General features: G+C 42.4%; 1 protein-coding gene across 3 annotated transcripts; it reads left to right on the top strand.

Moving 5' to 3' along the window:
* Window positions 1-27: 27 nt before the first annotated feature.
* On the top strand, window positions 28-14,946 carry zgc:113279 (uncharacterized protein LOC553749 homolog). 3 transcript variants are annotated; one of them, XM_040006345.1, is made up of 11 exons: window positions 28-406; window positions 4,065-4,183; window positions 4,793-4,817; window positions 5,104-5,150; window positions 5,280-5,427; window positions 5,521-5,824; window positions 8,275-8,380; window positions 9,097-9,243; window positions 9,872-9,932; window positions 10,483-10,664; window positions 14,436-14,946. In XM_040006345.1, the coding sequence occupies exons 1-11, from the start codon at window positions 43-45 to the stop codon at window positions 14,457-14,459; spliced, it is 1,527 nt and encodes a 508-aa protein (XP_039862279.1). In that variant the 5' UTR covers window positions 28-42; the 3' UTR covers window positions 14,460-14,946. The 3 variants fall into 3 exon arrangements, with proteins under 3 accessions (XP_039862279.1, XP_039862278.1, XP_039862277.1); XM_040006344.1 differs by lacking the exon at window positions 14,436-14,946 and having other exon boundaries at window positions 10,501-11,418; XM_040006343.1 differs by lacking the exon at window positions 14,436-14,946 and having other exon boundaries at window positions 10,483-11,418.
* The last annotated feature ends 3,871 nt before the right edge of the window (window positions 14,947-18,817 follow it).

Here is an 18,817-nt window from a genome sequence, read left to right as displayed (position 1 = left end):
TCAGGGCGCAGTGTCAGTATAGAGGCCTGCTCTAAAATTGTAATGCAAACACTGCGTGACATTCACACTGCTGGGCGTGGGCGTCGAGCAGCAGGCGGGATCGTCTTTGGTGCAGTTCCCGTCGAGCTGCCAGTGGGCAAACAAACAGGTGAGTCCTCAGCCGTGCAGCCGGTCGAGGCTCAGGTTCCGCCCAGTTACAGCAGCTGTCAGGTGTCAGTGCTTCAGTGGTGGGAGCCGTGTGTCGTTAACTCAGCTTTGTCTGTTTACGATATGAGAGGACGGTACAAAATAAATGAGCGCAGGGGCGGACGGGGAGAAGCCGACTCCTCTGCTCTGCTGGGGGACACCGCGGCGGGCTCACCTGTCCCAGGTGCAGCAGCGCGTGATGTGGGAGGCACTAAGAAAGGTAGGCGAGAAGATGTTTTATCTCTGAGGAAAATCTCTGAGGGAGAACATTTATTATTAAAGGACTTTATCGCAGCTCTTGTACTTTTACAGGAACGATGCTGGGCTTTTCTCTTTGTTGTTTGTGTGTTTTATCTAAGGAACTCCTAACAGCTTGTAGTAACTTTACAAACTCACCGGACACGTTTTTGGGTACACCTGTTCGACTACTAGTTACCACAGATATCCAACCAGCCAATGGTACACTGAGCTAAAGAAACACGACTTTAAACGTAGCATGGTCGTCAGATCGACTGTTTGCTGATCTACTGTCAGCGCCTGGGCGTGTTGTTTAGAGAGAGCGCTCCAGACAAGAGAAACTATGATGCGATAACAGACATCAGACTTCGAGCTTGGTCCTGCACCATGAAGCCAGGACTTCTTTACGTTTTTGGATTGACCCTAAAATCAGCCTAAACAGTCACATGAAGCTGGTTATCAAACGAGCTGTGTGCCACTTTAGTGTTCAAGTGGCACAAAAACAACCAAACAAACAAGAAAACAGCCACAAATATTTCAGAAAATGTTTTGTTTGTTTTTATTTCAAATATTGTATAAATAGACTCTTAACTAACTGAAGTCTTTCATTGAACGAACAAACAAACACACTGGTCCCTGTCATTGTGTTCATATTTAACAAAATCAAACTGCACGCATGAGTTTGTGAGTCTCTCACTGAGCGAACACAGCCTCAGCATGTTTGTGCTCTCTGCTCATATTGGTTTCAAAAAAAGTCCCTTCAAGCGCCAAACTGCCTTACATTTATTCACATCAGTATATGGGCCACAAGTAGGGCCGACATGGGCTGCATGTGGCCCCCGGGCTGCGAGTTTAAGACCGCTGTACTAAATTAAGATTTCTGCAGCGCATCCATGTGAAGAGGGTGATGTTGGCAGCATGTGGCCAATCTTAAAGGGTCGTTCAATGGATCACACAACCTTTTTTTGCACAGATAGTGATCGCCTACTCCAGAGAGGTTAGCAAATGGTGATTGGAAATCTATAAAGAATCTAAATACAGTGGGGCAAAAAAGTATGTAGTCAGCCACCGATTGTGCAAGTTCCCCCACCTAAAATGATGACAGAGGTCAGTAATTTGCACCAGAGGTACACTTCAACTGTGAGAGACAGAATGTGAAAAAAAAATCCATGAATCCACATGGTAGGATTTGTAAAGAATTTATTCGTAAATCAGGGTGGAAAATAAGTATTTGGTCAATAACAAAAATACAACTCAATACTTTGTAACATAACCTTTGTTGGCAATAACAGAGGTCAAACGTTTACTATAGGTCTTTACCAGGTTTGCACACACAGTAGCTGGTATTTTGGCCCATTCCTCCATGCAGATCTTCTCGAGAGCAGTGATGTTTTGGGGCTGTCGCCGAGCAACACGGACTTTCAACTCCCGCCACAGATTTTCTATGGGGTTGAGGTCTGGAGACTGGCTAGGCCACTCCAGGACTTTCAAATGCTTCTTACGGAGCCACTCCTTTGTTGCCCGGGCGGTGTGTTTTGGATCATTGTCATGTTGGAAGACCCAGCCTCGTTTCATCTTCAAAGTTCTCACTGATGGAAGGAGGTTTTGGCTCAAAATCTCACGATACATGGCCCCATTCATTCTGTCCTTAACACGGATCAGTCGTCCTGTCCCCTTGGCAGAAAAACAGCCCATAGCATGATGTTTCCACCCCCATGCTTCACAGTAGGTATGGTGTTCTTGGGATGCAACTCAGTATTCTTCTTCCTCCAAACACGACGAGTTGAGTTTATACCAAAAAGTTCTACTTTGGTTTCATCTGACCACATGACATTCTCCCAATCCTCTGCTGTATCATCCATGTGCTCTCTGGCAAACTTCAGACGGACCTGGACATGCACTGGCTTCAGCAGCGGAACACGTCTGGCACTGCGGGATTTGATTCCCTGCCGTTGTAGTGTGTTACTGATGGTGACCTTTGTTACTTTGGTCCCAGCTCTCTGCAGGTCATTCACCAGGTCCCCCCGTGTGGTTCTTGGATCTTTGCTCACCGTTCTCATGATCATTTTGACCCCACGGGATGAGATCTTGCGTGGAGCCCCAGATGGAGGGAGATTATCAGTGGTCTTGTATGTCTTCCATTTTCTGATGATTGCTCCCACAGTTGATTTTTTCACACCAAGCTGCTTGCCTATTGTAGATTCACTCTTCCCAGTCTGGTGCAGGTCTATAATACTTTTCCTGGTGTCCTTCGAAAGCTCTTTGGTCTTGGCCATGGCGGAGTTTGGAGTCTGACTGTTTGAGGCTGTGGACAGGTGTCTTTTATACAGATGATGAGTTCAAACAGGTGCCATTCATACAGGTAACGAGTGGGGGACAGAAAAGCTTCTTACAGAAGACGTTACAGGTCTGTGAGAGCCAGAGATTTTCCTTGTTTGAGGTGACCAAATACTTATTTTCCACCCTGATTTACGAATAAATTCTTTACAAATCCTACCATGTGAATTCATGGATTTTTTTTTCACATTCTGTCTCTCACAGTTGAAGTGTACCTGTGGTGCAAATTACTGACCTCTGTCATCATTTTAAGTGGGGGAACTTGCACAATCGGTGGCTGACTAAATACTTTTTTGCCCCACTGTATATAATAGTCAGATATAACACTGTGGTTAATTATTAATCTGGGGGTTTGTGGCACAGAGTGGTAAAATAAACATTTTATTTCCAGTGAATTATTTTAATACTGAGCTCTCAGTCCTGCCGTAGACGTCTATGGTGACAGGTCAGAGCTCTGAAACTTTAGCCTGCATCCATTTAAACGTTGAAGCTTACTGTTCCACAGCCCCATAAAGGAGGCATGGAAACTGGAACAAAGTTTGGAATTCTAGAGTCCTGACAACCCTGCTAAAACAGGAAATGTGAGGATTCACTTCACTCATCTAAAGGTGTTGTTTAAATGGGACCTGCTTCGTTCTGTGTGCATGTTTGAGGAAAAGACAAAAGCAAAGTGCAGGGAGCTGAGCAGGTTACACTGTGAGCCACTTTACTCTTATCAGTCTGTGTTATGCTATTTATTTATTTTGTTTGCTTCAATGCATTTTATTGAGCTTTTTTTCTCTTTTATTGCAACTATATTTAGCCTTTAAAAACATATTTCATTTGATTGTATTTACTTGAGCTGCTTTTATTCTTTCTCTTTAACTGAGCTCTTTTCATTTCGGTCTTATTTTGAAAAGTTCTTCGACTCTATGCAGGCGTATATGTTGTAGGTTCTGTTGACTTTTTTGGCATCTGTAATGCAGAAGTTACCCGTCATTTAAACCTGACGCTATACTGTGTTGATGATACACTGACATTCAGATAGGTGTCATACATTAGGTGAAGCACGGCCACATCTTGCAGCTACAAGTCATTTTATGTTAAATATGACACTGTCAGTGTTAAATGATCACTTTTGACAGTGTTATATTTTTAAAAGTAACCTAGTCAGTTTTGAAGATTAACAATGGCTAACACTGAGCAGTGCTGATTGTCTAACATTTTGAGTTATTTTCCGGTGTTAGAAAATCAGCCCTGCTCTGTCGAGAGCTGGTTCTGTGTCATGGCGCCACAGCAGTCTGATCCTTCATGTTTTCCTGCAGGTGCCAGATGTTCCATTTATGGTAACGACAAGGTCTACCTCGGAGTCCGTGTCAGAATGCCAGTAAAGGATCTGCTGAGAAACATCCGCCTCACTCAAGGCTGTGGCCAAGATTTGAAGGTAGGCTTGAGGTTCAAAACATACACGTACAATAAAAGTGTGACAAAGATACAGCCGCACAGAAACACATTTCACTGCTTGGGAAAGGAAATCTTGTGTTTTCTGAAATCATAGTGAGGTTTACAAGTTCCCCCAAACACTGCACCAACTGAAGCCAAGGCAAAATAACAAAGTGCGTGTAACATGTGACATGCTGTAGTCATCAAGTGTGAGATTATCACAACAGCGTCTTAATAACTGATAACTGCAGGCAGCAGCACACAACCGGCTGCCGATCACACCCGTTTTCTCCTCAGTTAGAGAACTGACCGTGTTCATAATGTGCTGCCGAAAACTGATCAAATGTATCGTCTGCAGCGTGAGCTCACATCTCAGACGGCACGATGGTGGTGCTGGCTGTTTATGAGCTGAAAATAAAGGGTCTGTTAATCATGCTTAAAGAGTGAAAGTGGCTTTGCATTAGGTTCACTGTGGGGTCAAAAAAATACTGCATGAATAGGTAAAAATTGGACTTCTGTATAAGTTCTGTATAGTATTATATTTAGATTTATATTCACACTGACGCACTCTTTGTTTTTATCCCTTCATCATCCAACTGTGTGAATGCAGGACAGATGCAGCAAAACAGCCAAAGGTCAGTGCAATCTTTATTTAACGCGGCAGTGTGCACCACGGAGGAGGTCGTGTGTTGGGTTGGTTGGCTTCTTTGCATGAAAATGTTGGCAGTGGTGGGGTTAGCCTATGTTGGATGGATGTGCGTCATCTTATGCGTGATGTTAAGAGAATTTTCCATCGTGGCAGATTTATAGTGTTGTTTGGGGGTGTTATGGTGTCACGCAGGCTTTTGGGCCTGGCTTAAGAAGAAGCCAAACATCCTGCGTAGAGGTGTGCTGACTTATACTTGACTCTTTGTTCCTCAGGAGACTTAAAACGAGCTAAAACGAGCTCCAGGCGCCGAACCATCAAGGTCAGTGTTATAAAAGGCAGAACTCTGCTCCACCCAGAAGGTTTCAAAGTGCAAAGCTTTGGTATGCTGTAATCTACGTGTCATTTTGAAGAGCAGCTCAAATACTCTGCAGTACTCTTTGGCTTTCAGACACAACAGCCGTCACAAAGCCTGGAGGAGCTGTCAATCATCGTCGAAGTACTGGAAGAAGATCTCAGGACTGGCAGCAGAAACCCATTGTCTCCCCCACCCCTGTCCCCCACTGGTCCACCAGTTTCTCCTCGGCTGTCTCCAACTGGTAATATGTTTTTTAAAGCTACTCCTTAAAGTGAGACTGTGACTGGCAATTACTTCCACCCTTGATGTACCATGCTGTCTCCGCTCGGTGCAGGACTTAACGGTGACGAGTACGATGAAATCATTCCCAGCCCCCCGTCCTACATGACCTACTCTCCAGGCACAGCAGAGTACCACCAGACCCCTCCTGGTTTCATGTTTCCCAGCTGCCCGCCCTCGATCTTTGGAATTGTGAGCAATAATGGTGAACAAAGGCAGGAGTGGTTTGGTCCCAGGAATTACAGTGAATATAACGTGAACGGCGGCGCTTTCTTCTGGACACAGCTGCAGAAAGAGGAGGGCCAGCTGAGGGATGTCTGCGATGCAGAACTGCTGTCCGCTGATGAACATGGCAGGACGTAAGTTTGATAGAAGACTGTCCCTGTATGTGTGTTAAAGGTAATGGCCACCAAAGAGGAGGAGCTTTTACTGTTCACCTTGATTGGACGCCCACGAGCAAAAAAACTAGCTGAAATTTTCAGGAGACACAGAGGTGAAATGAAACTGCAGTAATGTACAGTATGAAATATAAATGTTGTTGTTGAACATTAAGTCTCATACATCTATCCTAGCAGAGCCTCTACTGACCAGAACTATTTCAAAAAAGAGCCCAGAGGATAAATTGTTCGTGTGGACCAGATCGGGGTTAGTCAGCCGTCGTTATTGCACGGCTGCAGATTACTTTTTAACTTTTTAACAAACTAGAGCATTTAAGCTAGCCAATACATGTCATTAGCCTAATGCTACAGTTATTTTACAAATATAAAAACGACTGAAGAATTAAGAGTCAAAAAGGAACCAGACGATACTACGCCTCGTTTGTCCTCCTGCAGTGGTAGGCAGGTTAAATCGTTTACGACCACTGTCTCTCACCTCGCACCGACGGCTGGGCTGCACAGTCCTGCACACGCAGTCGTTCCAGCTTTTACTGCAAAGGGACAGATTTTTACTACACTGTAAAAAAAATTGTAATTGTAATATAAAAGTATTTTACTGTGTATTTTACAGTTTTGTACTGTTTTTCTTGAATATCATTAAATTCACATAAATAGACTGATTTTACATTTTTACTGGTGATGGTCAGAGGGGAATAGTAAAGTGGAATTGTAAAGCGCTTTGAGGGTCTCATAAAGCGCTATATGAATGCAATCCATTATTATTCAAACCAACTGTTAACTGTATATTTCTGTACATTTAATGGTAAATGGCCTGTATTTATATAGCGCTTTCCTAGTCCCTAAGGACCCCAAAGCGCTTTACACATTCAGTCACACACACATTCACACACTGGTGATGAAGCTACATTGTAGCCACAGCCACCCTGGGGCGCACTGACAGAGGCTTTAAGTATTATTATTCATATTGCCACATTCATTGACCTTGTTTATAGGTAATTTCATTGTTTAATCACATTAAATTGTTCCTAATTTAATGTTTAAAAGCACGTGAAAAGGCAAAATCCCATGTAAAATTAGGGCAACAAACTGTATTGTCATTACTGAAAATAACCGTATTTTCATGGGAAAGTTATTTTCTGGTATTATTTAGGCGCCCCAGCTGCTGGGATATTACTGTTTTTTAGGAATTTTTTTTACGGTGCAGAGAACCTTATACTGGAGCTGACAGTCGAAACTGTGCATGTACAGCTGTGGTCAAAAGTTTGCATCCAGTGATCATGGGCAGGAATGTCATGGACGTTCTGGGCTTTTAATGATTTCTTTTGAACTATTGATTTTTAAATTAATAGTTAAATTTAAACAAGAGCTGGGCACACACGTTTGGATCAAAATATGCATATACCCCCATTAATACTTGTCCCTTAGCATGTTCACCCTCAGTGACATCCGTTTGGCAGACATTAATAAGCTTCTGGATGAATACTTGCTCACTCTGCTTGGCAGATAAATATAAATCTCTTGTCTTAGCAGCAAAAAGCACAGACATGACTAAATAAATAAAGATAGACGCACTGGAAAATCAACAAATGTGTCATTTAGAAAAAATCTGTATTCGTTTGTATTGAGGTAATGGGCCCTTTTCAAAATAAAAGTTTGAGCTTGTTGGCTACACTAACATAATGTACTGTTTTTTTTATCATTGTGTTGACATAAAGGTAGACAGAGCCACTGTCTAACTTCAGCTTGTGATCTCGCCTTTAAAAAATCCAGATGGTGCTTTCTAAACTGCAAATTTCGTGTCTTCTGCAAAGTCAGCAAGCTGCCAGCAAATTTCTGTTTGGCAAAGATTCATGAGATCTTCTTCTTTCATCGCTCTCTCTTGTTTTTTCAACCATGTACTTACGGGATCCTGTAACTGATGTCTCAGAGCTGTGCTGAAGGACTGACTTGCAAAACCAGCCTTCAACTAGTTTGGTCACATTTGTTGTCCTTCAACATTTAAGTTCCTTTTTTTCAAAGGGCGTTTTGACATGCTGGAAACTCACGCTCGCTTTTTGTCTTCAGCTGTTACTTACGTTCACCAGGGCACTGCTCTAATTAGTCTGCTGCAAGGAGGACACAAAGAAGCTCACTCAAATGTGCAGAAGTCCTTGGACACAAGACAAACTTTCAGTTTACACAGACAAAGCTCCAGTTACATTTGCATTTATTGTATTTCATGTATTCGATGTTCGTGTATGAAAACGTTTTTTGTTAAAGAATTTGTCAGACCACAGGAAGAGTAGCTGCCGCAGAAGCTGATGGAGATCTTAATACACAAACAAATAAAGTGTCCATAACCCACCTTTACCCATTTCTGTAGCCGTGTTTCAGTAAAAACTTGAATCGCTTATTTGTGTTTCTCCTTCCAGAATTCTTCACAGAGTAGCATGTGTTGGAAAGAGGGCTCCTGGCTTTGCCATTGCTAAAAGGATGGCCACATTAAACAGCCTGGACCTAAAAGACTCAGATGGCATGGTAAACAGATTTCTATTTTTTTATTTCTATTTTTATTACAACCATCTGTTGCTTTGTACAACATTTCCCTCCAGTGTTTTACAAGCCTGGCAACATGTCAGGCTTCATTTTTCTTTGCTTTTAAGCCTGTAACCAGTAAGTTAGCTAACACCACAACGTGACCAGTTTATCAGCAGTACTGGGATTAATAACAGCCAATAAATGAAAATGACAATTGAGTGTTGACATTGCACAGTTTGTCTAACGGGGGAAATCTGCAGTTTACCTCTTGACAACCTGTCGTTTAGAACACTTACAAAAAACAAGTAGTAGCTAATCCAAGCTAATCCGAGCTGAGGTAAAACACATGGTAGGTGATGATAATGGTTCATCTGTTTCAAAGAAAAAATACCAGCCAGTATATCAAAATATCAGATTTTTAATCCACCAAATATTGCTATTGGCCTTTAAAATCCTGCATTAGCTAATGTGTCCTCGTGGTTTTCCCTGTTAGCCATGTGCAGATAACAAGACGTTTAAAATATGAACTTAATACTGTGTCACCTGTTCAACTAAGATTCTTCCAGCCCGTTCTCCCTCCCAATCAGTTTGCACAACGTCTTGTTCCTAGATATTGTTTTGCAGCCACATTCATGGTAACTATTCAAAGACTTGAGTGCGTTCTGCACCAACATGTTCAGTTCATAGCTTCATGCTTTCCTTTGCTCTCTGTTCAGACTCCTCTTCTCTACGCATCAAAACACAACCACCACCTGATGGTGGCCGATCTGATCTATCTGGGAGCCAACGTCAATGAGACGAACAACGCAGGAAAATCATGCCTCCACCTCAGCACTGAGAGCGGCTACATCAGAGTCCTGGAGGTCAGAGCCGTTATCATTTCTGCTTGTATAGAGAAAGAACCTGACTGTGTGACAGTACGTCTGCTGTTGGGCTTTTGCTTTTGTGTCCCATCTTTCTGCACAGTTTACAAGCAAGTCAGAGTAGCATTACAAGTTACTGTCAGAGACAGAGCTTAGAAAACAGCTGTGATGAAAAATTAAGGTTGTGTAGTTCACTGTGCAAATTGTTAAAGATATTTAAAAAGTTGCCGTATTTTTATTTTTCTAAAGTCTGTCCTCACAGTACAAACATGTATGACAGAGGGCTCAGGCTAAAGGGCTCACTGAATTCCAGAGTGGTGCTGTAATAGGATACGACCACTGAACAAGTCAGCTTGTGAAACATCCGTCTGCCGTTGCCTCTGCAAAGTTAGAGCGCAGCAATGCATAAACATCACCAGTGCAGGGTTCCCAGGTTCCTCTGGCAGCCTCAGCCGTGCGCCGCAAGCTTCGTGATTTGGTCTCCACATCTGAGTAGCTCCTGTGTGTGTAATGTGTTGGTGGCCCAGCTCTGGCTGTACTTTGATGCATGGCGTCAAGTTTGGGCTGATCAACCTTTGCTTCTTATCTACTGTATTCAATCCAGGTGTATTCAAATGTTTTCTAACAGGTTCTAATGCGTGCAATGATGGATGGCATATATGTGGACGTCGAAGCTACTGATAACTCTGGTAAGTCCTCAGATCTTTAAAGCTTTCAGATCATTTTATTCGTGCATCACTGTTTCAAAAACATAATGAGACGATAAATGCAAAACCTGGTTATATAAGAAGACAACACAGAACTAAGAGAGAGAAAAGTAAGAGCTTTGATGCCAAAGACGCCTTTGTCATTGCACGATCTTCTATGTTAGTGTGCCAGCAACATGTCAGTCTTTAAACAGCAGCACTTTCTTTGTGGCTTCCTCTCATGTGCTGTAGAACAAAGCCAAAGAAAGACATCTGGCAGTGCTTAAAATCCACAAACAGTGACCTCTTGTTTATTTAATGGCTTTAGTCATTACAGCATGGTTAGCCATGACTGACTAGCCAACTGTCATCAACTAGAATAGAACAAGGTTTCCTTTTTTCATCTTTAACACAAATGAGTGTAAAGAGCAAAGCACGCGAGAACAGAAGACAACAAAACTTCAGTCACAGTGAATAAAAACCTGAAAGCTGCACTTCCTGTTTGTGTCTGCAACTGATTGCAGTTATGCTTAGAAGCACCATTATCCTGCAGCCGTCTGTGTTTCTGCAGGGATGAGTGTGGTACAGTGTGCTTCCATTGCTCTGAAGGCCACCATCTGTGAGGTGGAAAGCAACGAATCCCTCGGTCACAGCAAGCTCCGCACACTCCGCCGAGAGCAAATGATGGAGACTCTGGAGTGTGTGCTGCAGATGTGCAGCTACCTTCATGTCATGGTGAGTCTCGCAGTAACCATGAAACACACATTGCTGCAGCACTATTCATACATTGTTTCTTCTGACCTCTCGAGCCAGGTGACATTTACACACTTAAATAGTCCTCACGTATTTCAAGACAAGCTGTTTTGTAAGGCAGCACTAAATCGTAAGAGTATAAAGAAATAACGACCCAGGATGAATCTGAGCTCCTGTGTGGACTTCACACCGAATCATTGGCCCCACTGATGCTAATCAGTTCGTAAGTCTCACACTTGACAGGAGAGACTAATGATTTTATCATCAACTGTAAATAGGCAATCATCCACTCGTGCTTCCAAGTTTGGCAGAATGAAAACAAGCAGACTCAACAGCTGACTGACGGAGTGTAAGAAACATCAGTATTTATGTTCCTGCAACAACAATGTTAGACTTCAGTCCATCCTTCACGGCAGTGTGGGACTGCTGACCAGCCACCATGTGGAGCAAAACATAATGAGAGACATGAAAAGTGCCAACGTGAAACTGATGTTAGTGATTTTATTGGTGCATTTGCAGCAGTGTAAAAGAGACTTGGCAACAGCTTAGAATCAAGTAGCAGAACGTTCATGTGTTTGCCACGTCACCAAAAGAATTCATGCACATTCGGTGCTTCGTTCAGCGGTGTTAGTAAGACATGCTTTAACAAATACAGGGAGTGCAGAATTATTAGGCAAGTTGTATTTTTGAGGAATAATGTTATTATTGAACAACAACCATGTTCTCAATGAACCCAAAAAACTCATTAATATCAAAGCTGAATGTTTTTGGAAGTAGTTTTTAGTTTGTTTTTAGTTTTAGCTATTTTAGGGGGATATCTGTGTGTGCAGGTGACTATTACTGTGCAGAATTATTAGGCAACTTAACAAAAAACAAATATATACCCATTTCAATTATTTATTTTTACCAGTGAAACCAATATAACATCTCCACATTCACAAATATACATTTCTGACATTCAAAAACAAAACAAAAACAAATCAGCGACCAATATAGCCACCTTTCTTTGCAAGGACACTCAAAAGCCTGCCATCCATGGATTCTGTCAGTGTTTTGATCTGTTCACCATCAACATTGCGTGCAGCAGCAACCACAGCCTCCCAGACACTGTTCAGAGAGGTGTACTGTTTTCCCTCCTTGTAAATCTCACATCTGATGATGGACCACAGGTTCTCAATGGGGTTCAGATCAGGTGAACAAGGTGGCCATGTCATTAGTTTTTCTTCTTTTATACCCTTTCTTGCCAGCCACGCTGTGGAGTACTTGGACGCGTGTGATGGAGCATTGTCCTGCATGAAAATCATTTTTTCTTGAAGGATGCAGACTTCTTCCTGTACCACTGCTTGAAGAAGGTGTCTTCCAGAAACTGGCAGTAGGACTAGGAGTTGAGCTTGACTCCATCCTCAACCCGAAAAGGCCCCACAAGCTCATCTTTGATGATACCAGCCCAAACCAGTACTCCACCTCCACCTTGCTGGCGTCTGAGTCGGACTGGAGCTCTCTGCCCTTTACCAATCCAGCCACGGGCCCATCCATCTGGCCCATCAAGACTAGGGATGGGTATCGTTTAGGTTTTATCCGATACCGGTGCCAAATCGGTACTTTTGAAACGGTGCCGGTGCTCAAACGGTGCTCAAACCGGTGCTTAAAGAATGGAGAACACAAAATTGGTCCAAAAACCTCTCATGTTCAGCTGTTTTTTTGTAAAAAGATAACAATGTTAGCCTTTTCTGCAGCTATGGGGCATATATGGTATCACTCTTGGCTGGAAGCAGTGCTTAATCAATGGAAAAAACACAAACTTTGTCCAAAAACCTCTCATGTTCAGCTGTTTTTTTGTAAAAAGATAACAATGTTAGCCTTTTCTGCAGCTATGGGGCATATATGGTATCACTCTTGGCTGGAAGCAGTGCTTAATCAATGGAAAAAACACAAACTTTGTCCAAAAACCTCTCATGTTCAGCTGTTTTCCACTTTTTCTTTGGTCATTTTAGCCTTTTTGGCCAGGGTGAAGGGAGTATCTGCCATCAAACAAGAAGACAGCCGCATGTAGCTATGATGATGTTTGCTAGTTCACCTTACATGCATTAATGTAATAACGTGGTTAGCGTACTCAACGTAAATTACACGAACAACATTAAGCTACTCACGCAGAGAAGAACGGCTGCTGCTGCATCATCATCCGTCATTATTTCTGCTACACTGGCAGGGCTAGGGGCCAGGACTCTCCTCTTCGTGTTTTTGGGGGATGTTGCATAACAGGCAACCCACCCGCAGTAGATGTGCTCGGTGTGAGGTCTCGCAGCAAGCTATCATACGGCGCATTTCTGGGCTTTTAAAAAAACGCTATGCGTTGCCAGGTGTTTCATCGGATTTGAGGTGTTACCTGCTTTGACAGTATCACAGTATCAGCTTAAAGCACTTGTTGCAGGCTGCTGAGTTTGCATCTTTTGCTGTGAAGTACAGCCAGACTTTTAACCACTTTGCCTTGGACATTTTTAATCTGTAGCTCTGCTCTAACAGAACGTACGTACCTGGCCCCGCCTACTATCCTCGGAAACGTAAAATGATTGGCTAGAAGTGTATCACAGCTCAGGAAAAAAAAGCACCGAAATAAAGCACCGAAATGTGCGCTGCTTTTCGGTCTGGTTACTACCGTTTATATCAGAACCGGTGCCATCATGGCACCGGACACCGGTACCCATCCCTAATCAAGACTCACTCTCATTTCATCAGTCCATAAAACCTTAGAAAAACCAGTCTTGAGATATTTCTTGGCCCAGTCTTGACGTTTCAGCTTGTGTGTCTTGTTCAGTGGTGGTCGTCTTTCAGCCTTTCTTACCTTGGCCATGTCTCTGAGTATTGCACACCTTGTGCTTTTGGGCACTCCAGTGATGTTGCAGCTCTAAAATATGGCCAAACTGGTGGCAAGTGGCATCTTGGCAGCTGCACGCTTGACTTTTCTCAGTTCATGGGCAGTTATTTTGCGCCTTGGTTTTTCCACACGCTTCTTGCGACCCTGTTGGCTATTTTGAATGAAACGCTTGATTGTTCGATGATCACGCTTCAGAAGCTTTGCAATTTTGAGACTGCTGCATCCCTCTGCAAGATATCTCACTATTTTTGACTTTTCTGAGCCTGTCAAGTCCTTCTTTTGACCCATTTTGCCAAAGGAAAGGAAGTTGCCTAATAATTATGCACACCTGATATAGGGTGTTGATGTCATTAGACCACACCCCTTCTCATTACAGAGATGCACATCACCTAATATGCTTAATTGGTAGTAGGCTTTCGAGCCTATACAGCTTGGAGTAAGACAACATGCATGAAGAGGATGATGTGGACAAAATACTCATTTGCCTAATAATTCTGCACTCCCTGTAGATTCCCGAGCACTGAATCGATTACACACATAAAAGCTGTAAACAAAAGAATCCATGGAAGTGTGGCACTGCTGACAAAACAAGACATTAAGCACAGATTGGAGAGGCAGCTGAAGGGAACTTCTTGACTTCAGTGCTGTCCGTGTTTCATATAGACTAAAAGTACAAAAGTGACAGGTCCAGTTAATGAGGATTCCAGGCTACAGTACACAGTTCGTCTTCACTCCTTTAAAACTGAACAATATGGTTCAGAATACTCTGGGTCTACATCTCCTGCTGAACTACAATTTTCTGTTTAGATTTTTTTGTTTTTACAAATTTGAATTTGAGTGAATTTGAAACGATTAACCCGACTGTCCTTCTTCCTCAGAGGGGGCAGCCCAGAACCGGCTGATCTGCCTGGCAGGGCGTTTCAGAGACCCCGACGGTAACGTTTCGAGTACATTCAGGCTTGTCTTTGTCTTAGAGAGGCTGTAATTACTGGTGTGTGTTTTTCTCTCCAAGCATGTGTTCAGGCCTGTTACAGAAACATCTGACATTCTGTGTTTGGCAAAAACGCCTGACTTGCAATCAGGCGTTTACTGTAACCTGCACAGAAATGTTAGGTTCTCATTAGCTGGTTTCTATGAAACTTCCATTGTTTGTTACATTGGAGTAACAACTTGTCCTCAGTTAGGGTGTCCAGCTGATCCAATCTCTTTAAGCTGTTAATGTCTCAGAGCTCTTTGAGGAGCGCTGTGACATTGTTACCTAGAACAAGCCATGTTGGATCTTTAACCTCTTGAATCCACCAGTCAAGCCTTAGGTTTGGGTTCAGTTAACATCCAGCCACACAAACACTGCTGTGCACGTGTGAAACACTTCATTCAAAATGTAACATCTTCTACACAGCAAAATCTCCAGTGTTAAATTAACACTTTTGACAGTGTTATATGTTTAAAAGTAACCTAGTCAGTTTTGAAGATTAACAATGGCTAACACTGAGCAGTGCTGATTTTGTAACACTGGAAAATAACTCAAAATGTTAGAAATATTCCAGTGTTAGAAAACCAGCACTGCTCAGTGTTAGCCATTGTTAATCTTCAAAACTGACTAGGTTACTTTTAAACATATAACACTGTCAAAAGTGTTAATTTAACACTCAACAGTGTTGTATTTAACACTCAGAGGCGTGGACCCATATAGACACTCTCCAGTGTTAATTTAACACTGGAGATTTTGCTGTGTAGTTTCTGAAAATATGGCTGTTTAGCATGTGGCTAATAACAAAACCCAGCTCTAAGTCTCGGCGGGTGCCGGCGACGTGGTGGACGTTAAGAGGTTAAGAGGCTCTGATACCGGAGGACATTAAATAGTGCCGGGGGACGAGGAGTCCCTCGATCTCTTGTGCATGTATAACTTTCTTTTCTGTCAAATATCATCTCTGTGTCCGTGAACAGTTGTCACTGATTAGTAATCTGGTTAAACACAGAAATGTACGAGTATTACTTCATTCTTGTTTCGATGTACGCTGTTTGAAAAATGAAACCACGGCAGTGAAAAGAAAAACAAAATGATCAAATAAAATGTAGTCATGTTCATAAATGACATGAAAGCTCCTGTATGAGTCTTTAAATGTCTGATGTGTTTCCATATGTGTATGTGTAGTTAGCTCGGTCACTGCAGCAGATGGTACACTGGTTATAGAGGAGTAAAGACTGATGGAGGAACATGGGCCGCTCTGCAAACCAGTGTGCCTGTGCTGGAAAATGATAAATATTGGGAATGCACCAGTATATTGGCTGATGGATATTTACCAGAAGTGTCCCATAATTTTTAAATTCCTATTGATATCCCTGCATAACTCACCACAAAGCTGAAACTAATGACTCTTAATGCCAGCACTTACTTTAAGCTGTGGTGAAAACGTTAACAACAGCATCACAGCACAGGGAGTCTTTTAAATGACCTCAAAGTCCATCTGCCAGCTACGTTTGGTGTTCCAGTCACTTATTGTTTTTTGTTTGATGTATTTGGAGAAGAATGTCAGCATGTATGTAAGACAGCTCGTTGTTAGCACGTTAGTTATCCTTTTAGTTTTCCAATAGTGCTGACAACATAAATGTGACATAAAGTTAATATTTACTTATTTGTTTGGGGTTTTATTTTTCATGGTTTCCTTGTTTGTTCAGGTCTGTTTTAATACTGACTTTTTTTTTCCAATTTTGTTTAATATGTTTTGACTCTTGACTCTGTACATGTGAGTTTGAGCCATACAAAGAAACTGACCAGACCAAATATATGAACATATCTGTATATGTATATACAACACAGTCCTGAGCAGGCAGGGAGTCCACCTGCATCATGAATGAGAAACAGTGTATTTCAGGTGCTAATTTTAAACCACTCGGCTTATGTATTAAAAACAAATGACATCCTAGTTTTAAAAAACACTTTCCTTTATTGTATGAGATTTGTACTGCTGTTATTATGGGATATTATATAAGACATGGGGATTAAATGGGCTTAACTAGGGGCTCTATGTTTGTTTGTGTTATGTAAGCATTCTGTCTTTTGTTTGTGGACGTGAGCTCCAGTGTACACCTGTGGTTAACATGTGTTTGTTCGTTTGTTGTCTTATACGGAGTGGTGCCAACAATTTGACCTTTGGGTTGTTTTCACACGAGTCATAATGAGTTGGTGAATCATCAGGTAGAGCTGTTAGCCTGAGAGTCATAGTGTGTCACACACAGACACACACCCTGCTCCATCGGCAGTCCTGATGGTTTTCCTAATGTTCCTGCACGTTTTACGCTTGTGTGATAAAACATGCTTTTGCTTTTTAAAAAGGTCAATAAAGTTTGGGTTGAGTAAACTTCACACTGTCAGGTTCATTCATGCATCCAGAAGGATTTCAAACGTTTGTCGTGCTTGTTTGACGCTGCTTAGCCAGAGGCTAGAAAGCAGAAGCCGTGAGCATTTCTCAGTGTCAGGCTCTGACAATAAATCATGTTTACGAGATCACATCTGCTGAAACCGTTTACTGGAATCAAACGATCCTCAGAGGACAGGTTCACACACAAACTCTCTGTAGTCATCTCCCCTTGCCCAACTTCTGATTACGCAAACATCCAGATTCTGTTCCCACTGCTCGAGTTCTCGTATGAGTCACTGATGAAATGATTTTAAAGCAGACCGTAGATAAAAATGGATGTAGCTAGTGTGAGTAAAGTCTAGTTAGTTCAGCCTAGAGCTGATTGTTTTACCATCAGCGTCTTGATGTTAAACCTTTGATCTAACAAGAAGCCTCCTCACACACACACCAGCAGACCCTCGTCTTATGTGTCCTCCTGTGTCTCCAGCAACAAACAAAGTTACTGACTACTCTATAATGAGAACTGTCAATTGTTCCCTTTCAGTTTAAGGCAGAGCCAGCCAACCAGGAGCAGTCTAACATCTGGCATTTTTCCACCTCGGTCACTGCTGAGGTCAAAAATGAGAAATAACCTGATAACCTTCATCTCAGTTCAAAGATGTGACGGGGAGAGGGATCTAAGCTGAGGGGAAATGCCCTTTTGCACCACTAGATGGTGCTCATGACTTTTTCTTTTGTTGCAAATGGGGTTGTGAGGTGCTGTAATACATGTGATACAGTTTATTCCAGTCACATCACCTGGATGGACCCCTGCATTAATCACTGGTTACTCAGTTCTTGCCCGTGGCCCTTCAAAGCCTCCTTTATGGTGGCACAGAATTTACAGCGACTCAGTGTTTCGACCCGAAGCTCAGATTTCCATAGAAGGCCTTATATAAAAATAGTTATGGGTTAGACAATAACAAACAGCTGGGCAGTACAATGAGACATCACTCACATAGCAGTAAGCAAGTTGGAGGTTTCAGTGCTCCAAACACGCCAATTAAACTGCAAAGACAGTCTTTCTGTGGTCTACAGCACAGGTATAAAATGTAGTGAAATATACACACACTACACACACACCACAATAATTTACATCTTTGTAATGCATACATGTAGAGACTGACACGGGCTGGGAACCAGGTCCTTGCTGTTATACTTCTGCCTGAAGTCCACTTCCTGGGCACATGCATAATTGGTGCATTGAAATATAAATTCTCCATGGATCCTTGCACTCACCGTCAGATGATGTATGTTACTGGAAACCAGCCATACCTGCTGGACTTGCAGTCGTGGAAAATATATAATAAAAGCCACATCGCAGTACACGTCCAAGTGTCTTTGCATGTTTCTACATTCTTCCAGTCTGCTGGCTGCACTAATGTCAAACATCACATCAGAGAAATAATATGATGCTGATGACTGTGATGTTACAGACTGGTAATATGAAGTTATTTAGTATTAGACTTCAGTGTCTTGCTTTTTTTCTTCACCATTTTTTTGTTTTTTTCACTTCCAGAAGGATAACTGCTCTTCATTTTTATTGACTGGCATCCATCACTGGGTTAGTTTGAACAGAATCATAAATATCAGTTGCAATATGAGTGGGGGGGTTCGGGTGGAGTCGGGTGGGGCCCCATTAAAGAGGTCAGGCGTCTTCGATTGTTATGGCAAACTTTGCACAAATCATTGCTCCAGTTTAAAGCTTGCCAGCCCTCGGGGGCCTCCGTACTGGCCTGGGGCTCCGAGGGGCCGATGGTGGCAAGTAGCACCTCTGCTCCAACCTCGAGTCGTTAAACTGGACTGGACCAGTGTGTGTGTGCTGATCTGACTAATATCCAGAGTTGTTGAGAGAGATA

Source organism: Simochromis diagramma, unplaced genomic scaffold (assembly GCF_900408965.1).
Source record: "Simochromis diagramma unplaced genomic scaffold, fSimDia1.1 OVJJ01000024.1, whole genome shotgun sequence".
NCBI classification, from domain to species: Eukaryota; Metazoa; Chordata; class Actinopteri; order Cichliformes; family Cichlidae; genus Simochromis; species Simochromis diagramma.
Note: the sequence above shows the minus strand (reverse complement) of the source record. Positions and strands in the feature narration are given on the sequence as shown.

Excerpts from the sequence above, each read along its gene's own strand:
- zgc:113279 (XM_040006343.1), top strand. The coding sequence starts at position 43 with ATGCAAACACTGCGTGACATTCACACTGCTGGGCGTGGGCGTCGAGCA. Across the intron at positions 407-4,064 it reads TGTGGGAGGCACTAAGAAAG|GTGCCAGATGTTCCATTTAT; the intron begins GTAGGCGAGAAG and ends GTTTTCCTGCAG. Across the intron at positions 4,184-4,792 it reads GCTGTGGCCAAGATTTGAAG|GACAGATGCAGCAAAACAGC; the intron begins GTAGGCTTGAGG and ends GTGTGAATGCAG.